The sequence below is a fragment of the Opisthocomus hoazin genome, chromosome 19, assembly GCF_030867145.1.
Source record: "Opisthocomus hoazin isolate bOpiHoa1 chromosome 19, bOpiHoa1.hap1, whole genome shotgun sequence".
Taxonomy (NCBI): domain Eukaryota; kingdom Metazoa; phylum Chordata; class Aves; order Opisthocomiformes; family Opisthocomidae; genus Opisthocomus; species Opisthocomus hoazin.
The window spans coordinates 12,630,406-12,652,749 of NC_134432.1; the positions used below are offsets into that span (position 1 = coordinate 12,630,406).

The 22,344-nt window shown below is 46.5% G+C and overlaps 1 protein-coding gene across 3 annotated transcripts in view; it reads left to right on the top strand.

The window, feature by feature from the left end:
• The window catches only part of ABL1 (ABL proto-oncogene 1, non-receptor tyrosine kinase), an 82,931-nt gene that overhangs the window by 55,303 nt on the left and 5,284 nt on the right, over positions 1 to 22,344 (top strand). For 2 of the 3 annotated variants that reach the window (XM_009934305.2, XM_075439297.1), the window contains exons 2-10: positions 3,323 to 3,496; positions 4,244 to 4,539; positions 10,839 to 11,111; positions 15,062 to 15,146; positions 15,504 to 15,681; positions 17,848 to 18,032; positions 20,156 to 20,308; positions 20,884 to 20,973; positions 21,292 to 21,456. In XM_009934305.2, coding sequence (XP_009932607.2) covers positions 3,323 to 3,496; positions 4,244 to 4,539; positions 10,839 to 11,111; positions 15,062 to 15,146; positions 15,504 to 15,681; positions 17,848 to 18,032; positions 20,156 to 20,308; positions 20,884 to 20,973; positions 21,292 to 21,456 — 1,599 coding nt within the window. Of the gene's footprint in view, positions 1 to 3,322; positions 3,497 to 4,243; positions 4,540 to 4,911; positions 5,010 to 10,838; positions 11,112 to 15,061; positions 15,147 to 15,503; positions 15,682 to 17,847; positions 18,033 to 20,155; positions 20,309 to 20,883; positions 20,974 to 21,291; positions 21,457 to 22,344 lie in introns of those variants that run through there. The other variant, XM_075439298.1, reaches the window with a different exon arrangement.

Genomic DNA, 22,344 nt, shown 5'->3' on the forward strand with positions numbered 1-22,344 from the left:
CTTTACGCTCTTCCCCCTGTTGACTCGGGGCCTCGTCCTCCCGTTACTGTAGCCCTTCAAGCTTCCTTCATTTGCTGCCTTCCCTACCCCAGTTCTTAACCTGGGGTTCCTCGCTTCTGGAAACGCCAGCCCTACTCCAGCCCCAGAGCTGGGTCTTGCATCTCCACGTCGTGCTGTCCCGGACGCAGCGTGTGTCTCCGTCAGGTTGATGAGGGGCCTGGAGCATCTCTCCTACGAGGAAAGGCTGAGGGAGCTGGGCTTGTTCAGCCTGGAGAAGAGAAGGCTGAGAGGGGACCTTAGAAATGCTTATAAATATCTGAAGGGTGGGTGTCAGGAGGATGGGGACAGACTCTTTCCAGTGGTGCCCAGCGACAGGACAAGGGGCAATGGGCACAAACTGAAGCACAGGAAGCTCCAGCTGAACATGAGGAAGAACTTCTTCCCTCTGAGGGTGCCGGAGCCCTGGCCCAGGCTGCCCAGGGAGGTTGTGGAGTCTCCTTCTCTGGAGATATTCAAGACCCGCCTGGACAAGGTCCTGTGCAGCCTGCTCTGGGTGACCCTGCTTCGGCAGGGGGGTTGGACTGGGTGACCCACAGAGGTCCCTTCCAGCCCCCACCATGCTGTGATCCTGTGATTCTGGGCGGGGGGAGTCGGCTTGGAGGACACAGAGGGTACGAGCCCATCTGTGCACAGCATCCTGTGTGTGCACTGGGGGGCTTGGATGGTTTTCCAGCTTAGCACATTCTCATACATTTATTTAACGGCCCTTGCTCTTGCCGGCCCCTGGGCTTGCAGGCAGTTATCACTGAGTCAGTGTTTGTAGGAATGTCATCGAGTTAAACCAGCCTGCCTTGACTTTCGCACCGCAGCTCGTGGGTGTTTTCGGTGTTTGACACAGCGTTGTCTCACGGTCTGAATCGAAGCGCATACCTTGGCATCCGCGTGTAATGAGTCAGTCCCAGCATCGCCGCGGCCTGGGCATGAGGGAGGGATTCTTGCAGAGCGCTTGGCTTTCCTCCTGCATCCCCATCCGTGGCTGTGCATGAGCCGTCCTTCGCTGGGCTGCGATCGCGCCGGAGTTGGAGGGGAGCCTGCCTTGGATTTCCTGCCTTCCTGTTGAATCAGTCCCCCACGGGGCAGGCGTTTTCCTTCCTAACGGAGGTTATGGTCCGCCCCACCATGCAGCATGTACTGGTTTGTACCATATTTGGGGGAGAGCTTCACGGCGTCGCTGCTCGCTGAGGTTGTGTGTCTGCTACTTGCAGCTCTCTGCTGTCTGTCTGTTCCAGGTGTTTACTGATGGTGTAACTCCTTGGAGTATCTCCAGTCACTGCAGCGCCCTGTGTTTGATAAGGGAGCTTAATGGGCTTGACAGGATCAAAGCGTTTTCATGGTAAAATAATTACAGCTTAATTTTCTGAAAGTGGATTTTCTGTTTCTTTTCTCATTGTCCCTCTTGAAGCAAACCCAGGCTATTAAAATGTCTTCTCCTGCAGGAAACAGGAGGGGGAAGCAAGGATATCAAGGTACTTTAAAAAAATAACACACCACCACCTTTTCTGACTGTGGTATGGCCAGTGGAATCGTTTAGAAAGCAGAATTATTTGGCTTCCCTGATTCACTATAAAAATACATCTCCCTGCAGATATGGTTTGGCTAGGAAAACAGGCACAACAGTGTGTATACTTACTGTTTTGCTCTCTGCCCACATGCATGATCTTACCTTTTCCAAAGAATACAGTAGAACTCGTGTTCATAAATAATCACCCAGAAAGCCTTTGCTGGTGGTGATCTGACCCACACGTCGAGGACGCCAGACTGTCTGTGCATGAATAGTGGCACTTTCACCACCAAAGCTTAGAAAATAATGAGATTTCCCCATTGGGAAATGTATTTTGGACCTGTCCCAACCCACTCTTGACTTCCATATGTTTTCTGGTTTCGATCGTATCAGTTCTTCATTGGTTTACTGTGCAGCTTATACTGGATTTCCAGACCAAACAAGCAATAGTGTTAAAAGCTTATTTTGGTGTGATTGCATCTACACAGCAGCCCCTTGCTAGTGAGTATGACGAGTGTAAAGAGGGAACTGTGCTCCCAGGTGACCTGGTAATGTAGAAGACACTTGGCCTGGGGTTCCTGCCTCCAAAGCCCTGCTGCGTTTGCCTGCGCAGAAGAGGGATTCGGCAGGGAGCGGGGGGAGCAGGCGGGGGCTGATGCTCAGTAAATGAGGAGCAGTTCCGTGGCGCAAGGTGTGATAGTGTTTCCTGACGCCGTAGCCGCACTGACGTGATGGTTTGTGCGCGCCGTGCTGTGACCTCGCTCAACGACCTCGTCCAGATGGAAAATAACCCTTCAAAGAACAAGGTTTTCACAACTCATTGTCCTGGCTTTGTGCCAGTGCTGTCACCCACGGGGATGCCAGCGCAGCTGGGGGTGGCACGTTGGAGTGAGGGGGCACAACTGCCTGGAGCATCACTGCCCCAAACTCTTGGATCATGGTCCAGAGCAGAGGGTTTGCAGGAGCGACTTCAATGAAATTCCCCAGTGTGCTTGGACTTGCCTGATACTGAATATTAGGCGCCGAATGTGCTTCAGTGTACAGAAGACTTTGGTAGTTGGCTTTTACTCACCTGTGAAGCTCAGTGTTTAGGAATCTCTTTTTCTGGAGGTGTTTCAGGGCTCCTAAAAATGTGGAAAGCTCATTGTGCAAAGTATGCTCACCACTGTGCTCTGGTTTCAAGGGCAACAAGCAGGAGAGAGGGTAGCAAAAAGGCACAGCCTTGTACTCAAATAAGAAGAGAAATGATTAAAAATACTATGAACAACAGAAGTACGTATCTCATTCTTAAATACCACGTCTTACAAATCTCTCCCTGCCTGGCTTTCTGTGCTGCACATTCTGGGCATTTCATTTATAGGATAATTAAGGGATTTACCTTGTAAAGGTTTTGGGTTTGTTTTAAAATCTAACCATTCCAACAGTTTCACATGAGCCAAAGGATTTACAAGCAGCAAACAGCCTACGTGAGCAGCATTTACTGGGGGGAGGGAGAGGGGCTCTCCCTCTCCTGCGTGCTGTGGGAGGCAGGAGCTGGGGGCTCGGGGCAGGCGGGGGGACAGCTCTGGGACGAGGGTGTCCTGCCTATGTGGCAGAAGATCTGCATCAAAGAGCTGTCCTTATCTGTCTCTGATGCATGAGGTGCACACATGTCACGAAACAATGCAAATTAGAAAATCAGAGTGCGTGGGTTAACCAGATGGCTTTTATCAAGAACAATGAACCTAATTTCCCCCCCCCCCCCCCCTCTTCCTTCTCCAGAAGCCCTTCAGAGGCCAGTAGCATCGGACTTTGAGCCCCAGGGTCTGAGCGAAGCAGCTCGCTGGAACTCCAAGGAAAACCTTCTGTCCTGTCCTAGTGAAAATGACCCCCATCTCTTTGTTGCACTGTATGATTTTGTGGCGAGTGGGGACAACACTCTCAGCATAACTAAAGGTAAGACAGTTGGGCAGAGCAGTAGTGGCAGTGTGTGAGAAGGCGTAGAAAGAAAAGTCGTGGTGGAATAACTGAGTTATACACTAAACCCTATGGAATTTTTTTTACTGTGGGAATTCTTCTTAAACAAATATTTCACAAAGTGGTAACCTTTTAAAAGGTTAAAACTGTCTGAAACTTTTGCATTGGGCGAGAAACTGTTTGCCAAAACTAAGGTCTCCATTAGGAGCAAGAATTTGAACTGAGAAATTAAACTGAGCTGATTCTAGAGGCTGGCCTCTTATCGTTTTCATAGTTCTCCAAAACACAGTCACTGTATGAAAAATGACTGCATAGATACAGTGTTTTCTTACTCAGTCCTTCTGTTCCTTATGTGTACTCGAAGTCACATCAGCTTACCTTGCTAATGGAAATTATTTTTTTTATCGTTTATCCACTCCTGTTCTCTCCTAGCCCCCTCAAGCTAGCTCAGTTCAAATAAAATTTGCTGGATTCATTTTTTAAGCTCAAGCAGTATCAGAGCTGGTGCAGAACTACACGAGAGCCTAACAAACTCCTGAAGCATGCATATGACTTTATTTGGCTTTGAGAGGTCCACTCAAGCTTAAAGAAACACACATGCTCCCTGCTCAGTCAGATACCTATTCTTACAGGAGATTATTTAATGATCTGTTAGCCTGAAAGAACTGTCTTTGTCCTCAGCTCCCAGGTTTGCCATGTCTAAATGTATTTTCTTCTTGCGCTAAGGTGAAAAGCTCCGTGTCCTGGGCTACAATCATAATGGGGAATGGTGCGAAGCCCAAACGAAAAATGGACAAGGCTGGGTACCCAGCAACTACATCACCCCAGTGAATAGTTTGGAGAAGCATTCCTGGTATCATGGACCGGTGTCACGTAACGCTGCTGAGTACCTTCTGAGTAGCGGCATCAACGGCAGCTTTCTTGTGCGAGAGAGTGAGAGCAGTCCAGGACAGAGATCTATTTCACTGCGATACGAAGGAAGGGTGTACCACTACAGAATAAACACTGCATCCGACGGAAAGGTAGGCTGCAGGCTATCCACACCATGAAAGAAAACCTTACTTTGTCCACTGACTGTACAAGGTCAGGTAGTAGCAAATGAATTGGAGCAGTTCTGAACCCTGCTCACAATGTTCCTTATCTGTAGTTACGATGAACTGTGGCTGTCACGTCAGTGACAAAGCAGATTTACTCCTTTAGCAGACTTCTGGTGAGGTATAGTACAGCTCAGGAGCAAAACGCTTCAAGGTAGGAGACACTGGTTACCTCAGAGCTGAGTGTAATAGATATCCTCAGAATATCCCGTTAATGATGAATTCTTGTCCCATATGTTCAAAAGATAATCTCTTTAACTGCCAAATCAGAAAAGTCAGTGCCTGTTGCTAATAATCCTGTAAATGTTGGGGACAGAATGCTTTTTGAGCTATTTTGCAGTATTTGTAACTACTGTTTTGATTTCTCTACAGTATTTCAGCGTGATCATTGGAGGCGGGTAGGCACTTTAACTTTTATATGGGCCCAGTCTCTAGTTTCTTAATATTTTGTTTTCCTAGATCGTTGTGTGCTGTAGCAGTGTTGCAATGCCGTGCTTTGTGGATGCTGAAGAGAAATGTTAGCATAAAAGTGTAGTTTTCCACAGATTTTTTGTTTAAATTTCATGGAAACATTTCAACTGGCATTGGATTTCAGAAAATCTTGTTTTTAACAAATCTATTTTAAGCAGTGTCTCTTTAGATCCTGTGCAGAAGCTGAAGTGTGGATCTGGAGCGTGGCTGCTGAAGCTCTTCTTGCCAGTGTCTAGTAGATGACAGATTCTGTGCCATTAAAGTACTTTAAAAGAAAAAAGTTTTTAAAAAATCAAGTATGGTAGTGGCCCACCGTGGCCAATTTTCCTTTGTCCTGCAAGAGCTGTATTCTTCTTACAGCAATGCTGACAGCAAAATCAAAAATCAAAATCTTTAGTGTGAAAGCGTAGGGAACCATGGTGTTTCCTATTTAGCAGACTCATCACTCTAAAACCTTTAATAAGAAAAACAGATTTTATTCTGTAATGAAATACTTTTTGTCTGCTTTAGCACACAGATTGTAATTGAGACAATTCTGACCATGTTATTTAAGGCAAGATATTTTCAAGTTATGGCACTTTGATTCTTCCTTTTTCCTCCCGTGTAGACACTCTGTGGTCAAAATCGGCACTGGGAAATGCTGACGTGCAGCATACTTGGAGGATTACATGGCAATCGGGAATATTATTCCTCCTTCTGTCTCAGTAGTTGACATTCCTTCAGTTCACATTGATGCTGGCAGATGAGCAATGTTCACATGAACATTTTGAACCCAGGCCTCCTTCAGCTGGTGTAAATAAGCATGTGTCCATCATGCGATAGCACATGTTCTCCATTTTAGCTGTGAAAGGCTTTGGCATATGAAGGCTTTCATCCCAGCAGTGCTGTTTTTAACCCAAAAAAACAGTTCTGCAGAGCTACAGCAATCCGTTCAGGTCTGTATTAGCCAGGTTAACTGTCCATTTTCCACAAAGTTGCTTGAATTGATGTTTTTGAGAAAAGGTGCAGGTCAGCACAATTCACCAAAGCAGGTCTGCAGCTGGTGGTGGCTGGAAATACAAAATCAAGCAGTGGCAGTGACCAGGAGCCGTGGCTCCTGAGCTTTGGCTGCTGGTGCGGGGGCAAGCGAAGAGGTAGCTGCAGTCCTCCCCGTTGCCATGCCGAGAGCCAGCACCCCTGCAGAAGGGGCTGTTTGCCACGTCCACGCATCAGGCGCTGCAGTTTGCAGCCTGGTCTGTTAAACCACATCAGTTTCGATTTGTGTTAATGAGCTGGGCAGTGAATTGCGACAGCTTAGCAAGAGGTGTGCTGCCCGCTCTGCTGCTGCTGGGCTGGGGGACGCCGCGCTCTCCCAGCACCCTGTCCCTGCTGTCAAAGCTGCGGAGCTAGGAAGAGAAACTGCTAATATCCCCGCTTTTCCCTCTGCAGAATGGAGACTGCTGGAGCAGGTCTCCCACTCTGAGCTGCTCGTGTCGCGCTCTATTACCCACTTCGCAGCAGAGCCTGGCTCTGCTGAAGGAAAGCTCTTACCTTCAGCTCCCTGAGCACCTGGGGCCTTCCCAGCCTGCTGTATCATTAGTCAGCCTGTCCGGGGAATTTAATATCTGCAAGTGCTGTAGTAAGGATGAATGGCTTTGGTGGGATCATATCCTGTGACTGAGAGAACACGCTATCAGGAGAAAGAGGTATTGGAGAAACACGTAGAGCAGCTACTGCTCGGTGGGGAGGTGTGCTGTGTGTCGCACAGCCTTACCCAGGCATTTTCCTGGGGGAAAACTGAAAGGACTGGGAAGAGATCAGAGATGTGTATGTCCTAATTTTAGCACGGTTCATACTGATGCACTGGGGTTCACAACCGGAAAAAAAAATCCTCAGGCAATTTTGGCTTTATTTCCAAGTTTAATGGATCAGATTCTTCTGGACCACCTTTGAATGTTTTGTTGGGGGCTTTTTTGTGGGTTTTTTTTGGTGTTTGTGTTTTGGTTTCTTTTGAAGGAAGGCATTAAAAGTGACCTTTCTTGATTTGGCTGGCACTGTGCAGCTAGTCATCTGGTAAACCACTTCCGTGGTACAGAGGACTTGGTTTTCCTGACTTGATAGCACTTGAGGCAAAGCCTCCTATTGAGTAACCCAACTGAATAAACAGCGTTGTCCAGCCAGTTCTTCAAATCCTGCTGTCCTCAGCATTAAGGACACAGGACGGGTGTCCTGCTTGAGTCTCTTGGAGCCTCCAGTGGCTGAACTGGATGCAGACTCGCTCCTTTTATCGTGGATCTTCGTGGATTTTTTTGCGTGGATGTTCAATTTTCTGTGCTGACTGGGGAGGGGGAAATCCTGTCAGGTTAAGGCTGTGTTGGAGGTTAGCATGGGCCGATTTAACCACCCTTAGAAAATACAGTAGCCAAGAAAAAGATGTGGTCTGGTGACAGAAACTGCAGGTGAGTAGCAAACTTGTACAAGCAGAGCCCCTTGGAACAGGACTGGGGTTAGAGTTTGACTGATGATATACAAAAATGGCCCAAATAACATGTCAACAACATAGCCAGGACACAAACGGTGTGAGTCCCTACGTAACGTCACGCGGTGCAGGGTCGCTGAGGCTGTTACCTCTGTACGAGTACAGGTAGCAGCACCGGATGGTTTTCTTGGGGGAAATCATCCAGCGAGCAGCTTGAGCTCAGGCTTGGTGGTCGGGGTCAGTGGAGAAGGGAGGCTGCAGGGAGCAGCCAGAGCGCGTGTGCGGCTCGCTGGGCTGCGTCGGCAGCGTGCCGTTCATAGCTGCTCCTTGCTTCGTCTCCTTGCGATACATGCTTCGAATTCCACACGCAGAGTTAAACACAGCCTAACTCTGATTTCCAGTAGTGCTGATGGAAAGTGAAGCCTTCAGGAGTCAGTGTCAAGGTGTAATCACTGAGAAGTTAGAAAACCTCTGCCTACAGAATGAGCCCATTTAGTGGCTGGTTCTGTTTTTTTTTTTTAGTGTAAATGGAAAAATTCATGTGTGTTAAGGCAAAGAGTGTTGTCCTGTGGCCTGGACAGCGTGATCCTGAGTTCTGTTCCTCATCCTGCTGTCTGTGAAACCTTTGACCATTTAACTTCGTTATCTCTCTGTAACGAGATCGTATAATCTCACACAAAATACAGGTATCTCTAACTTCCATGAGATTTTGAGATCGTGAGATATAAGCCATCATAAAGACGTGGGCAGCTTCCTTCTCCATAATTCTCTAATACTTCCAAGTGATCGTGGACTTCAGCGTAATTTTCTACATCCATACCATTATATTTTAGTCCTCAGTGTAACATGTGAACTGCTAGTACCACTGCTAGTACTGCAAGTTGTTCCCAGACAGGAACTTGCCTTTTTTAAAATTGTGGTTGCACTGCCTAATGCTTGGTGGTCTAAGCCATGCAGCTGCAAAAGCCTGTCTTATGTTGTCACTTTTCTGTTCTCAGAACATCGGTTTTCAAGGTGATTTTACCTCTTTGACCATGAAGGTGTTTGGTTGGTTTTTTTTGTATGTTTTGTGGGGTTTTATTTGAGGTTCGGTCCAATTACTTTACCAAAAGAATATCCCACTCGTTTTGGTGGAAGTTTGAGAACGTGCTTCTCAGGAGGATGCCTTTATTTTTTAGAGATAAAGTTTCCACAGCAGTTTTGTTATCAGCAACTGTAGCAAAAGAAGAACCAGAGTGGAGCTAAAGTGACTTTCTCCAACCCAGTGTGTAAAACCTTCTACTCTGAATGCCCATGTGCATCCCCAAAAGTCTATTAGTTGTCTCCAGGGTAGTTAATGGCGTGGTTTTTGTTCCAGCGGCTTACAGACAGGTTGGCCACTGTGTGCATCTTCTCCCACTCCCCCCAGCCCAGGTGCTATTGCCACCGGAGGAAATGCTATTTTAACCGTGAGTTATGAATTCCCAACACTGGAAAGGTAGGTTTTTATAGCATAGCTGCCTTTTTTGGATGCCAATGCTATATGACATTCGCTTCCCAGAAGCCCTACAGGGTCGTCATTCTGTTACAAAGGCCATAGCGTGAAAGCCAATGGCACCCTGCACCTTGCAGTAGTCAAACCTGTCTGTGAGTGATCCGTGGGGTCGTTCACGTCTGTGTGTGGCTTTCCCTGTTTGGGTTATGCTCTGTTCCTGAGCTGAACACTTGATCTTTCTGCATCTCTTTCAAGTTAGTCCATGACATGCACAGATGGGCCAGCAGGATGCTGAGGGGGAGAGGACTTTTGTCGGTCACCCTGACTTCCGTGGATAATACAGCTTCTCTTTTCAGTCACCTTTTCTTATATGTAGTTTCTGTGCTTTCATATTCTGCAGAATATTTGGTCTTCTCCAATGCCTCTCATTCTCGTCTTGGGTTTGCTATAGTAAACAGGTGCCTGCAAAGGAGGAGCATCCACATAGAAATTGCCAGTCTGTAGTGCGAACCCTCTACTCAAGTTTGAGGGTGTTTTAATCTTCCCTGCAAACTTTTTTCTTTTTCTTTTGCAAATGCATCGTCCTTTTCTGTTGGACATATTCGCTTATTGCTGGAGCTTCACAGATGCGTTTTCTTTTTCCATCCAAAAATTCTGTCTAGGTGGAGGAAGCAGAGTTTGTCCCTAAGTCTGGGATTTTTGGATGCCTGGCAGCCCCGCCAACTTCCCAGCCTCCCGAAATCCCAGACAGATGGCCACTGCACACGCACAAACTGTTGAGTGCGTATCCAGCAAGTCAGAAGCATTTGGGAAGTTTGATCATAGCTGTTGGCATGTAAGGTGCACAGCAGGACCAGCGCGTCGCACTCGTCGCACAGTCTGTGGACTGGGCAGAAGTCTGGGAGGCCGACACGGCGCTGCTCTCCCTGCGAGGCTGTCCCTTGTCAGACCTGGGGCTTTGATGAGAAATGGAGCTCTTCCATCTTCCGTGTGCTGCATCCAGCATAGGCTGTTGCACTTTGATACAAAGATTTCTCCCTCGCCTCCGGGTGTTATCAGCATAATTTTTTTAAAAATTAAATTTTTAGCATTTGTCACTTTGCCTAGCAGAAGACTGGGTTTGAGTGTGAAAACTGGAAATAGAAAGCTCTGGTGGTAGGAAGTCACTTGTCCGTTACCTGTAGTAGGCTTTTAGGCTTAAAATGGGCCTTCTGTATAAATGTTAAAAAGGTAACAAATATGGGTTATCTTGCCTCACAGCAGGTTCTCGTTCAGTGGTAATGAGTTTACTTCTGTGTTATTGGTCAATGCCCATCACAAGAACGGAGCAGATGAGCTGCTGAACTTCATACAAAGTACCATGCAGGAAGGCAGGGGAGCCACCAGTTTGCTAGTGACGCTTCAAGGAGGAGTGAGGCAGGTGAAGATGTAACACGAATAGTAACAAGGGAACCAATACACCAAGGCTGACAGACGTCTACTCTCCAGGAAATATCCCACAACCTCTACTGACCAGCCTTTTGAAAAAAGACATTTCAAGCAACAGCATGCCAATCCAGTGCTATTTGCAGTCCTTATTTCTATATTGTTTCAGCAAAGTGCATGTATTTTCTCCTGAATCTTTGCATTTCCCATGTAAGTGTTGATAGTTCTCAGGTCTCAGCTTCTGAGAACTAGTTACAGAGCTGGTGGAGCTCAGAGTGCTGCAGGTTGGGTAGAAGTGATGCAACCCTTTGCTTTCACAATTTGATAATGTCATTTCTACGTCTGAATGCTCCCACGTGTGTTATGTGAACGAGCTTTCTCTTTCTCTTTGTTCCCTAGCTGTATGTCTCTTCAGAGAGCCGCTTCAACACCTTAGCAGAGTTGGTCCATCACCATTCAACCGTCGCAGATGGGCTCATCACCACTTTGCACTACCCGGCGCCCAAGCGCAATAAGCCCACTATCTATGGCGTGTCCCCCAACTACGACAAGTGGGAGATAGAGCGAACTGACATCACGATGAAGCACAAGCTGGGTGGAGGGCAGTATGGAGAGGTGTACGAGGGAGTCTGGAAGAAGTACAACCTTACCGTGGCTGTGAAGACGCTAAAGGTAGGACTCAAGTCTCTGGGCACTCCCGTTCATCTCCTTTCAGCAGGAGTCGAGTTCAGGCTGCCTGCCTGCCCTCAGCCCTGGTTAGACAGTTTAGGTTGGTGATGGCCCCTCCTTTGTGTGCTGTAGGCTTGGAACAGAGTATTTTTGAAAGAGCTTAATCCTGTTATGGTTTATGCGATACCTGAAGCACTTGTGTCTAAACAAAGGAGGACGTTAACAGCGCAATTATTACTTTAGAACGGATTAAACCTTAGAAAAGTAAATGGTGCTGTGGTGTCTTGCATTCAGGGTGTGGCAAAGGTGAGCTGTTCAAGGATGAACACATGAACACGAGCTGGTGTGTGAAGGAAAATTGTGTGTTGTGAGTCAGTCAAGATCAAATTCGAAGGCTGTGCTTTAGGGAGGCGTTACGTGTTTTGATTTTCTGTCTTATGTGGCATCTTTCCCAAAGGAGATGCTCCCTCTGTACCTGGAAGTCTTAAGCCATTGTTCACAGCTGCTTCTTATCAAAAGATAAAAGAGGAGGAAAAAGAGTATCCAAGCTAAAATATATTAAAACTTGTAAATGGCTTTAATGAAGAACTGGATAATCAGTTCTGTTTCTGGCTCTGCTCCCCGATTCCTGTGTCTCGGTTTCCTTGCCTCTTGAAATGCACATAATGCTCTGGGAGTTCAGAAGGTCATTGCTTAGTTCATTGGTGTTTACAGAAACATCTTGAGATCTGCTGGCACCATCCGCGCACATTGCATTTGGTTGCTTCATCCGAGTTTATGCGAACTTGACACCACGGGCTCCCTCCCCGAAGGGGGATTGGCCCCGCAGAGACAAACAGAAACGGGCTTTTGGTTTCTTTCTTTTGGGGTTTTTTTGCAATGGAAATTTTGAAGCGGAGAGCGCTGTGCAGAGGCCTTAGTGCCGGGGGAGGGCCGTCTCCTTGCTTTGGGGGACACGTTTCTTCCTGGCTGGCCGAGCAGCGCCTGTTCCTGGGCTGCCGAGGCTGCGGGAGGGCTGGTGGTGGTGGTGGTGCTGCCCGCTCCGTGCTCGGGGGTCCCGGGGCCGCGCCCGGAGCCCGGGCCGGCAGCGCGGGGGGCGAGCGACACCTAGCGGCGCGGGCGGGGCTGCACGGGGCTCGGCGGGGCTCCACCGGCTCGGGGCTCACCCGGGGCTCCGCGGGCCTCCACCGGCTCGGGGCTGCGCGGGGCTCTGCGGGGCTCCGCGGGGCTCCACCGGCTCCGGCCCCCCCCGGGGTGCCGCCGGTGCGGGGCTCGCTGGGGCTCCGCCGGCGCACGGTGAGGAGCGGAGCCGCTGGTCTCCCGGAGCAGCCTGCTGCACCCGCTCCTTTCCCGCTGCTGGCTGCGGCGAGAGGATGCCCGGCGTCTGCAGGCTCCTCGTTTTGCTCCAAGCTGCGGTTGTTGCTTTTCCTCTCTTCTCTCTAAAGCCCGTCAGCAAAGGCAAATTGTGTGTTATTCCATAAAATCTGTTTGTTCATAAGAAGAAACCTTAATATAGACTATTTCAAATATAGCAAATAAATATTTAATGAAACATGACTAAAAGTGGTTCATAATGTAGCATGGAGCAGCGTGTTCCACTGGGGAATGTAAGAATAACCAGGAAGAGTTGAGAAACGCTTCAACCTACAATTATGCACACTAAAACCATCCTTAAAAGCAAATTTATAATCCACCTTCCTTAAATCCATCAGTCTGCTGCCTGACAGGTGGGATTATAGCTTTCTTCAAAGTTTTGGGAAACATTTTTAAATTGCATTTATATCCCAGTTCTACTGGGGAAAACAAGCCCTCCACAGCTTCTGCACAAATGTTCAAATGACTCACTTTATTTTCCTCTGAGAGAATATTTTTCAAAAGTTTATATGGCTCTTTGTGTTCCTTCCCCATCTCTTCCAGATATCTCTATAAGAAAGATAAAGGGGAGGGAAAAGTAAAGGAGGAAAAAAAAAATCGCTCCAGCTTCTTTCTGAATAGCGATGCTTACAAACACCCGTTTGTTGTTCGGTTTTCTATCAAGTGTCTAAATGTAGCTCGTAGCTGGCGCAAAACTCTGGATCACGCAAGAAGGCAATCGAAGCAGCACACAGTGTTCCTCGGTTGTGTTTAACTGGGAAGTGCTAGACGATGTCTGGGCGCTTGGATGTTTCCCATTACAATATTCCATTGGTAGCTCAGTGCATTGCACAGGACACATCAGTATTTAGAACAGTCTGTTGTAGCACAACGTTCTCCGAATTTGTGTTCTTACACCCAGCGGTGATGGAGGGGGGCACAAGGTAGGCAGTGGCTGCCGTAACCGGGAGCGGAGCTCTGTGACCTGCGTAGCGTCCGATCGACTGCCGCCTGCTGTGACCGTGGCTACAGCTTGGTCCCCGGGAGGGCCATTTAAAGGCTGAGCTGTTGTGTGCTGGACATCTCCACACATTTCTCTCTGCACACCTCTAGTCTGCATCCATTAGGACTGCCTCTTCTTTTTTTTTTCTTTTTTCCTTTATATTTTCCCCAGCAGAGAAACCTGTGGTTTAATTGGTCAACATACGACCCTGGTGTCCTTTAATGCCATGGCATGGTCCTGTGCTCTGCTAGGAAAATGCTGTATAGCCAGAGCTGTTTCATTTCTTCCGCCGTTTTGTACAGTGGAAGATGGGAGCTGGTTAAGCTTGGTCCTTTGCGTGAGCTCAGGTTTTCAGAGAGGTCGTTACAGTAGTTCTCTGTATGTATCCTTCCTGGGAATTTGGTCACCGAGAGGTAAGAGGTCTGAAACCGTGGAAGAGCTATGCAGAGGAGCAGCCTTTCAGACTTTGTGTGGCATGCATAAGATAAATGCGTATTTAGGGTGATTTTGCCACCTGGATTGTTAACCCAGTTTCCTTTGCCAAAGAAAACAGTTTAAGGTTCTGCTCGCGAGGACCTTTGGGCTATTAGTTTTGACAGAGTGTGTTCAGCAAATCACAGCTGCCAATCAAGCTAATTGGCAACGAATAGTAAATGATGGAATGAAACTGTTTGAAAAAGGTTCTTCTTGCTAACTGCAAGGCAGAGAGCTGGCTGGATCCTACAGCGGCAGCCCACTGTTATCATTCTCACCAGCAGCAGTAAATCCTTTCCAATCCTTCCTTAAAACACTTTGTCCGTGTAGCCTGTCAACATTAATCCACCAATGAAAAAAAATATGGATACAGAAAGAAACATTGCTTTAGGAATAGATCTGTATTTCTGCACCACTTTTAAATGACCTTCCGGCCATTGGGGGCATATTTGCTTCAGAAAATACATCTTTTGAGCAAGATTGTATCTTCCTTGGTTTTCTGTTGTGCCAAGCAACTTTATGGCGTTCAGCAAATAGGCAGTGACACGTCTGCCTGGAATGGTTACGTCATGGGTCAGGCTCTAAATGCCAGGAATGAAATCTGTGAAACCTCGGGCTTTCAGTTACGGAGTGGCTGCTGCCGGTCATCCCTCCCTGTCTGAAGGGGGATTTCTTGCTCCTACCCAGTGAAACTGGGGAGCCGCATTTCAGCAGCTTCTCAAGCATTTGATTGTGACGTATCCTTCCTTTTATGTTATTCTTGTTTCTTTTCTTTTCTGTACTTTTTATTTCACGTTATCTTTTCTTCTGTTGGGAACAAGCACATTTTTCCTTTTCAACTCCTGAGTGATCCTGTGAGAGGCCCTTCACAAAAGGGATATGGATTTTTTTGCCCCAAAAAGCTCTGTTAGAATAAGAATGATAAAAATACATGTTTTTCTAATTCTACAAAAACCCCCAACGTCCCTAACTCCTTGGCATTGTGATGTGCTACAGGGAAAAATTACCTTTAAAGAATGGTGGCTTATGTTGTCAGTTTGTGGTTCCGTTTGTGTCCTCATACAAAAATCTGTTCCTCTGTTGTGCGTCCTGTCCTTGCCAAAGCTTTACCATTGTTCTACAGGAGGATACCATGGAGGTGGAAGAGTTCTTGAAAGAAGCCGCAGTCATGAAGGAGATCAAGCATCCGAACTTGGTGCAATTATTAGGTAAGTGATAAATACCAAGCAGAGGGATTTGAACTAAACCCTTGTGCAATGATATGGATGTTAAGGAGCAGATAAGCTGCTTACCATACCAAGGCTTTAAATACAGACGCTTATTGTCTGGCAAAATTCACAATTTTTACCACTAATACACGATTTTTAATGATCTCGTCTCCCTAATGTTTAAGTTGCCAGAGCCTGAAGCAGGAAATTAAAGCCCTCTATTAACCAGTTCCAAGCAGAACTTATTCTTTCTGTGACCCCCGTATTTCTACCTTCTAGAGGTATAAATTGCCCTAGAGGACAAAACCTGAAGATTCACTGGCAAACATTCATCGTTACCTTGCTGTTGGTCCCTAGGGGTGTGCACACGGGAACCTCCGTTCTACATCATTACGGAGTTCATGACGTATGGGAATCTGCTGGATTATCTGCGTGAGTGTAACCGGCAGGAGGTGAATGCTGTGGTGCTACTGTACATGGCAACTCAGATCTCCTCGGCCATGGAGTACCTGGAGAAGAAAAACTTCATTCACAGGTAGGAAGGACGGGGAGCACCCCTGAATCTCGAGCAGAAAACAGCCCTTGATTTGTTTTCCTGCCTTTCAGATTATCACGGCATTGACTTAGATGCAGTTGGTGCCCTGCTGCATTGGACTCTGATCCAGTACATTAACCTGTCTGTAGGATGGTCTCCTGGTTGTTTTTCTCTCAGTGTTTTTCTCTTACCTTTGAAGTAGACACAGGTGAAAGACATATCAATACTTCTATATTTTGGACAAAGGCCTTAAGTTGGGAAGCATTTACGTTTAATGGGCTCTTAATGGACCAGATAAGCTACTGTTCTTCCTTGGTGCTAATAGCCTTGAAAAACTGCTGGAGTTGATGTTGCTGGATGCGTGCAGGTGCTCACAGCAAAGCCATCCTCTGAGTGCCTGCTTATCCCATGTTCTTTCTTGTTTGTTTCACTTTTTTTTCCATCCTCTGTAGGCATTGTTTCCCACTATTGTCCAGATTGCGTATTCACTTTAATAAGCATCTCTGCAGTCTTAAAAGTCTCAGAGACTCTGACCTTTAAGTGTGCTGCAATTATGGCTAGAGCTTTGCATTCTTCATCTGTAGAAATGGCCTCCTAGCAATATAATGACACATCCTGCGCGAAGGTTTGAGAGTCGCTGAGCTTTATACAAGATGCTCTCTGTGCTGGAGTGTGACCTTTCCTGCCCAATTAACTGGAATATGAAATTAGCACATGTTTTTTTTCATAGAGACAAATATGAAGATCGTGTGTAAAGTTCTAGGTGCTCCTCTAAGTCACGCATTGCCTTTCCTGCCTGAAAGACCTGTTTAAATGCTTCTGTCAGTCAATAAAGTGAATGGTGATGCTGCAAATTAAAATTTCCAGCTTTTGACTTGCTCTGTTGAAACTATTTCATCCCTTCAGCCCATAGGAAGTGAACTTTAAAAGCTGCTGTGTGCGAATCCCATTCGTCTGCTCTCCCCTTCATTTCATTTCCTCTTATTTCTGATGACCCATTTATCTAAAATAAATAGTAGCATTTTTCCTTATCAGCCACCCCCATACCCACCTACCCAATTATTTTAAGAGTGTTGTCACAATTCACATCCATGGATTCAGATGCTGGGCTGTGACCTCATTTAATGAATCAGGAAGGAGGAGGAATTTGATTATGAAGAGGAGCTTTTATTTAGACACACATTGTAGTAATCAGCATTGATAAGAAGGTGTATTCAAAAACACTGTGAAAATTTAATGGACATTTAGTAAGACTTACTTTTGCTTTAATTTATTCCGGTTGAGCAGACCGAGCAAAAGAAACGGCAGTGTCTGCCTCATATCTAAAGATCTCACTACGAGCTTTCTGGTAGAATCAATTTTTAGTTCAACGTCACATAATCAGCAAAAGTGTTTTTAATGAAACCTAATATTAGGAGAAATGTACTTCAGTGCTTTACATTTTTATACTCATGAAGCATTTCTGAGGGTGCTAACGGCATGTTCAAGCCATGGAAGTGGCAAATGCAACGTGCCCATCTCTCACCTGCCAGGGCGGAGGCAGCTGAAAAAATGTGGAGGAAAAGCTTAATTTGCTTATTGCTGAGTCCTTGAAAAATGTAAGCACTGAAAGCAGAGGCTACAACAGGTTTGAAAAGGCCAAGACGTGGTGTGAAGAAGTTGTGCTGTAAAATGCGGTGTGCTTGGGAGGGAGAAGGGCGTAGCTGGGAGCTAAACCTGGTGCTTGAGCAAGGCCTGGAAAAGGAGTTCTGGAGAGTGACTGGTGTTGGCTGGGGTGACCGAAGTGCTGGAGAGGTGGGCAAGAAGTGAGGCACTGAGACTTTGTTTATTCAGTGCTCAGCTATTGATAACTTGAGCACTGACATTTCTTTAAATTATTTTTATCCTGAGGGTGGCAGCTTTTATTGAAACTGAGGGGGCTTCTTGAAGCTTTCACTTCAAATTAAAAAAAAAAAAAAGTTTGGATGACAGTCTTACAAAGCTGGAACGGAAAATAACTTTCTCTCTTACATGTATGAGTATAACTACATCATTTCTGTGTAATACTCTGATCAAAATAATAATGCGCCGGCCCAGGTTTCTTTGGGAACAGTAGGTTTCCTTGCTATCACCAGAAGTGAGATGGTAAAGACTACTCATTGCCTTTTTTTTTGTTCTTGTTTTTAGGGACCTTGCTGCCAGAAACTGCCTTGTAGGTGAGAACCACTTGGTGAAGGTGGCAGACTTCGGCCTGAGCAGGCTGATGACAGGTGACACATACACTGCCCACGCCGGAGCGAAGTTCCCCATCAAGTGGACGGCGCCGGAAAGCCTGGCCTACAACAAGTTCTCCATTAAATCTGACGTCTGGGGTAAGAATTCGCATGTGCAAGTTAATGCAGATTATAGTCTTCTTTTCCAGGGCTGTGAAATGAGGACATTGTGAAACGTTTCGGGAGGGAGCACGTTCCCTGGTTTGAGCCATACTGTTCTCGGAGCTTGTCAGAGTGCAGGAGCTAAGCTCTGCTAAGGCAGTCTTTGAGTGGAGCACTGGGGATGCTGACCCGACTTTATAAGTTTGAATCGTTAGCAAGTATGAAAATAAAGGATACTGTAGTGTTTATAGAAATATGTGAAACGGGGCTGGAGGGCACCGATACTACTGCCCTGGTAGAGTTCTGGCACAGGACTATGAAGCGATATATTGTTATATAGCCAGGAACGGTCTAACTACTTCAAGGAGGAAAGTGAGAATCTTTTTCGTTTTATGTTAAAAAAAAATATGTCTATGTCTGTCTAGTGATAGCTCCAAGCTCGTCTTTCTGCATTTTAAAAGAATAATCTTTGGAATGAGATGAGGAGAAGCAGAGGGAAAATTTGATGACAAATGGTTATTGAAGAGCCCTGAGGTGCTGGTGATAAGAGCAGGCTTAGCTAAGTGGAGCTACATTCTACCAAATCTGGCCACAGAAAATCTCACTGTACTTCTTATCAGCCTTTCTTTGGGTTTTATATCTCTGCCGTAGCTGTTGGTCAAATTCTCAAAAGTGCTCAGTAACGTGAGATAGAAGTTTGTGGGATGTGGTCCCAAAGGCGCTTGGAAAATGTTATCCTGAGCATCTTCTGTGTATAAAACAACAGATAGTAGTGAGGCAGTGATGAAGTTTTCTGGAGGTTTGGGGAAAGTGGGCAGAGAAAGGCTTTTTTCTGAAGAAACCTTTAGGTAGATGTCTGATGCAAAATGTTTTACAGATGGGAGAGGAAAACCCAGAACAGCCTCCCAAGCAGAATGGGATTGCTGACCAAGGTGTTTCTTCTGCTTTGGACTTGCACGTGGTGGTGGTGGCTGCTGCTGGGTGTCTGCCACAGTCTCAAGGCTGCTGCCGTGTTGCTGTGGTGGCTGCAGGATCCCTGTTGCATTTAGATAGTAGAGTACTTGAGGAAGAAAGATCCAAAAGGAGTATATGGTATCTTTAATAAGGGTTAGTGTAACCTTGCGTAGTAAAGAGTCGGGGCAGTGGACTTTGGGATCTGATTAGAGCAAGCCGGCCATCCCCAGAGGCCACGGCTGCTGCTGGGCACGCCGGAGTTTAGACGCTTTCACCTCACTGCCTCAAGACAGCAATCAAAGAAAATTGTGCACAGAAATGTCTGATGTAAATTGCCCTTGGTGGTGTTGCCATGTAATGTGATGTGATTTGCTTACTTATGCAGAATTGTAATCGCTTTCTCTTCAGGTTAAGAACATAATAGGGTGACCGAACTAATTACATGCAGGTTGTTGAACTGGTGTTGAGTCTATTCTGTGTGCCCAGCTCCTGGGTTAGCTGCCTGACCCTGGTGCTGACCTGCATCCCCACCAACTTCTGGGACTTGAATGCCTCGCCTGTTTCAGGACCCTCTTTGTACTCTTCCTTTTCCTTTTCAGCTTTCCCTGTGACCAAAATGTCTCGCCCTCACCCTGTCTTGTTGGTAGCAACTGCTGAAACTCCCCTCTCACCACTGCCTCCCAGGTTTCCCCTCTAGACCATGCTGCAGCTAAACAAGGGCACCCCAAAAACACTGAGCTATTAAAATGTGCGAGTCCTCTAGGGAGAGGCTGCAGATGAGAGGAGCTGTCAAACTGAGGGAGAGACTGCAGTGCCGCAGTGAAACGGTTTCAGCTAATCCACTGTGAAGTCTCTTAATTGTGCCTTTAATAGGACTTGAAGGATCTCAAGGCGTTCAGGTTTGAGACAACTGATACATTGAAAATTAGTCTAATTCTACCCTGTCATATCGCAGGAGGCTTGTCTGTGCTGGCGAAGAGCCTTGTTACGCTTCTTTAACATTTAAGCTGCTGCTGAGCATGGGATCTGAGCCACCCAGAGCTGGTTTAAGTGTGCAGCACTGTTTAGCGACTACTCCCACTAAACATCCTCTCAAATTTAAGATGAAAACAAAGCTTATTGATTTATTTTTTTCTTCCCCCTTTTTTTTTTTCTGTCCATTGCAGCCTTTGGTGTTCTGCTGTGGGAAATTGCGACCTACGGCATGTCCCCTTACCCTGGGATTGACCTATCTCAAGTCTATGAGCTGTTGGAGAAAGACTACCGTATGGAGCGCCCTGAAGGCTGTCCTGAGAAAGTCTATGAGCTCATGAGAGCGTGTAAGTGTTCTTCAGCCCTGAAAGTGCTTTTTAGCTCTGCAGAGGTGCAATAAAAGTGCCAGGATCTGGCCCCATACAGCAAGGCACGAAAACCCCCCTGCCGGTTCCAGTGAAGGTGCAGTGCTGTGTAGAAGTGTTTGGTTAAAACTGCCTTCCCCAGAGGATGAACACGCTATGAAACCAGCCGTTCCTCCCTACTGGGAGCACACAGGCCTGGGGGAGAGATTTGTTGCTCAGCTCAGTGTTTCCTTTGTCTCCTTTTTCCTGACAAGTTAAAGAAAGCTTTTGCGCTCTAAGGATGAAGCAGGAGCTTCATTAGGATTCTTAAGGGAATGACTGTTACTCGTCCACTGTGGCCTTTGGTACGTGACTTACAGTGCGAGAAGTTTTTTTCCAGCATTACTTTGGCTCAGTAATGGTTGCAGATACCCAGCACCTTTCAAATGAGGTTTCCATGTCATTATTTTATCTCACCCATGTTATAAAAAAAGGAACTGTGGTAGCTGGCTCCTCCTGGTGCAGTGTACTGAATCTCTAATGCTGGCGAGAAGGTTTGAGTGGTGTTGTTTTTTCAGGCTGGCAGTGGAGCCCTTCCGATAGACCCTCCTTTGCTGAGATCCATCAGGCCTTTGAAACGATGTTTCAGGAATCCAGCATATCGGATGGTAGGTCTGGGGCCCTCTTGGAGCGGCAGTTCCAGGGTTGGGAGAAGGGCCAACTGCATCCTTGACTCTGCACTTTTTTCAGAGGGTGCTTTGCAGTGAAACTCAGTCCTGCTGCCTGGCATAGAAAGCAGAGATGTGTTTCCATGTGGGCTTTTTCTGTGTATGGGCGTGCGTCTGATTTTAAAGGGCCAAAAGGCTGAACAACCTCAAGGAACCTCTGCTTTCTGTTGTTTGCTTTTCTTCTGCGCTATTGACTTTGAACAGCACAATAGTTTTTATCTTCTGTTGATGGTAGTGTTTTTCTTCTGTGCATTGCAGAGGTGGAGAAGGAACTGGGAAAGAAGGGCATGAGGAGTGTAGTGAGCAATTTCCTCCAAGCCCCAGAGTTACCAACCAAAACACGAACATCAAGGAGAGCTGCTGAAAGCAAAGATGCCAACGAGGGCTTGGAGACTACACATGCTCGAGGCCAGGGAGAAAGCGGTAGGTTTTAATTAAAGTCATTATTCCTTCAGGAAATGCAGAGGAAAATGAAATACATGTCCAGCTCCAGGTTTTCACCTAGGAAAAGCTGTGTCTAATAACAGGTGCCATCTTTCTGTACCAGTATTGTGTTTCTGGCTGACAGGCTGCTGAGTTTGCTGTCCTGGGTTCAGAACTCCTTTTATTATTTCTTGCAAAGGTAGGTTGTTAATCTTGGGACCAGATACACACACACACAGCAGCTAGGAGTGTGAATCCTTAACTGGCTGAGGGATTGGCACTATACCTGCTGTTGCCTAGAGAAGCCCTAGGAGTTCTTTCAACTTAATGGCTGTTGCCTGCGGCTCCTCGTAGACCAGAACCCAAGCACAGAGCTTTCTGATCGTATGCTCTTCCCATTCCCTGGTAGGAGCTATCAGTGGGATCTCCCACCGCATCTGAGTGCTGGGTAATCTGCTATGTTCAAGTCACTTTACACTACCACACTGCATAATTTAAAGCAGGATGATTGCTCGGGTTTAGCAAGCCCCATAAGGGAGGTTTCTTCACTGTTCCATCCTACCAGGTTTGTGCTTGAAGGACTGAAGAGTGTTACTCTTGGCAGGTACCAAATAGAATTTCAGCAAGGGACAAAGAGGTATTTACAGAATCTTCCATGAAATTAAACTCTCTTTCAATCAGTTTCTTCAACAACTTACCTTGCATTCTGAGGTAATAAAAGCAGTGGTAAAATGCTGAATGTATACTGTAGATTTGTATCTAGTTTGTTTGAAAAATAACAAGGTAAAACAAAAGACTGTTTCTTTCCAGCTCCTGTTGAGGATGCCTTCTCCTCTAACCATTGATGTGATTGACCTTTCTTGTGTAATGTCAAATTCACTTGGTAGT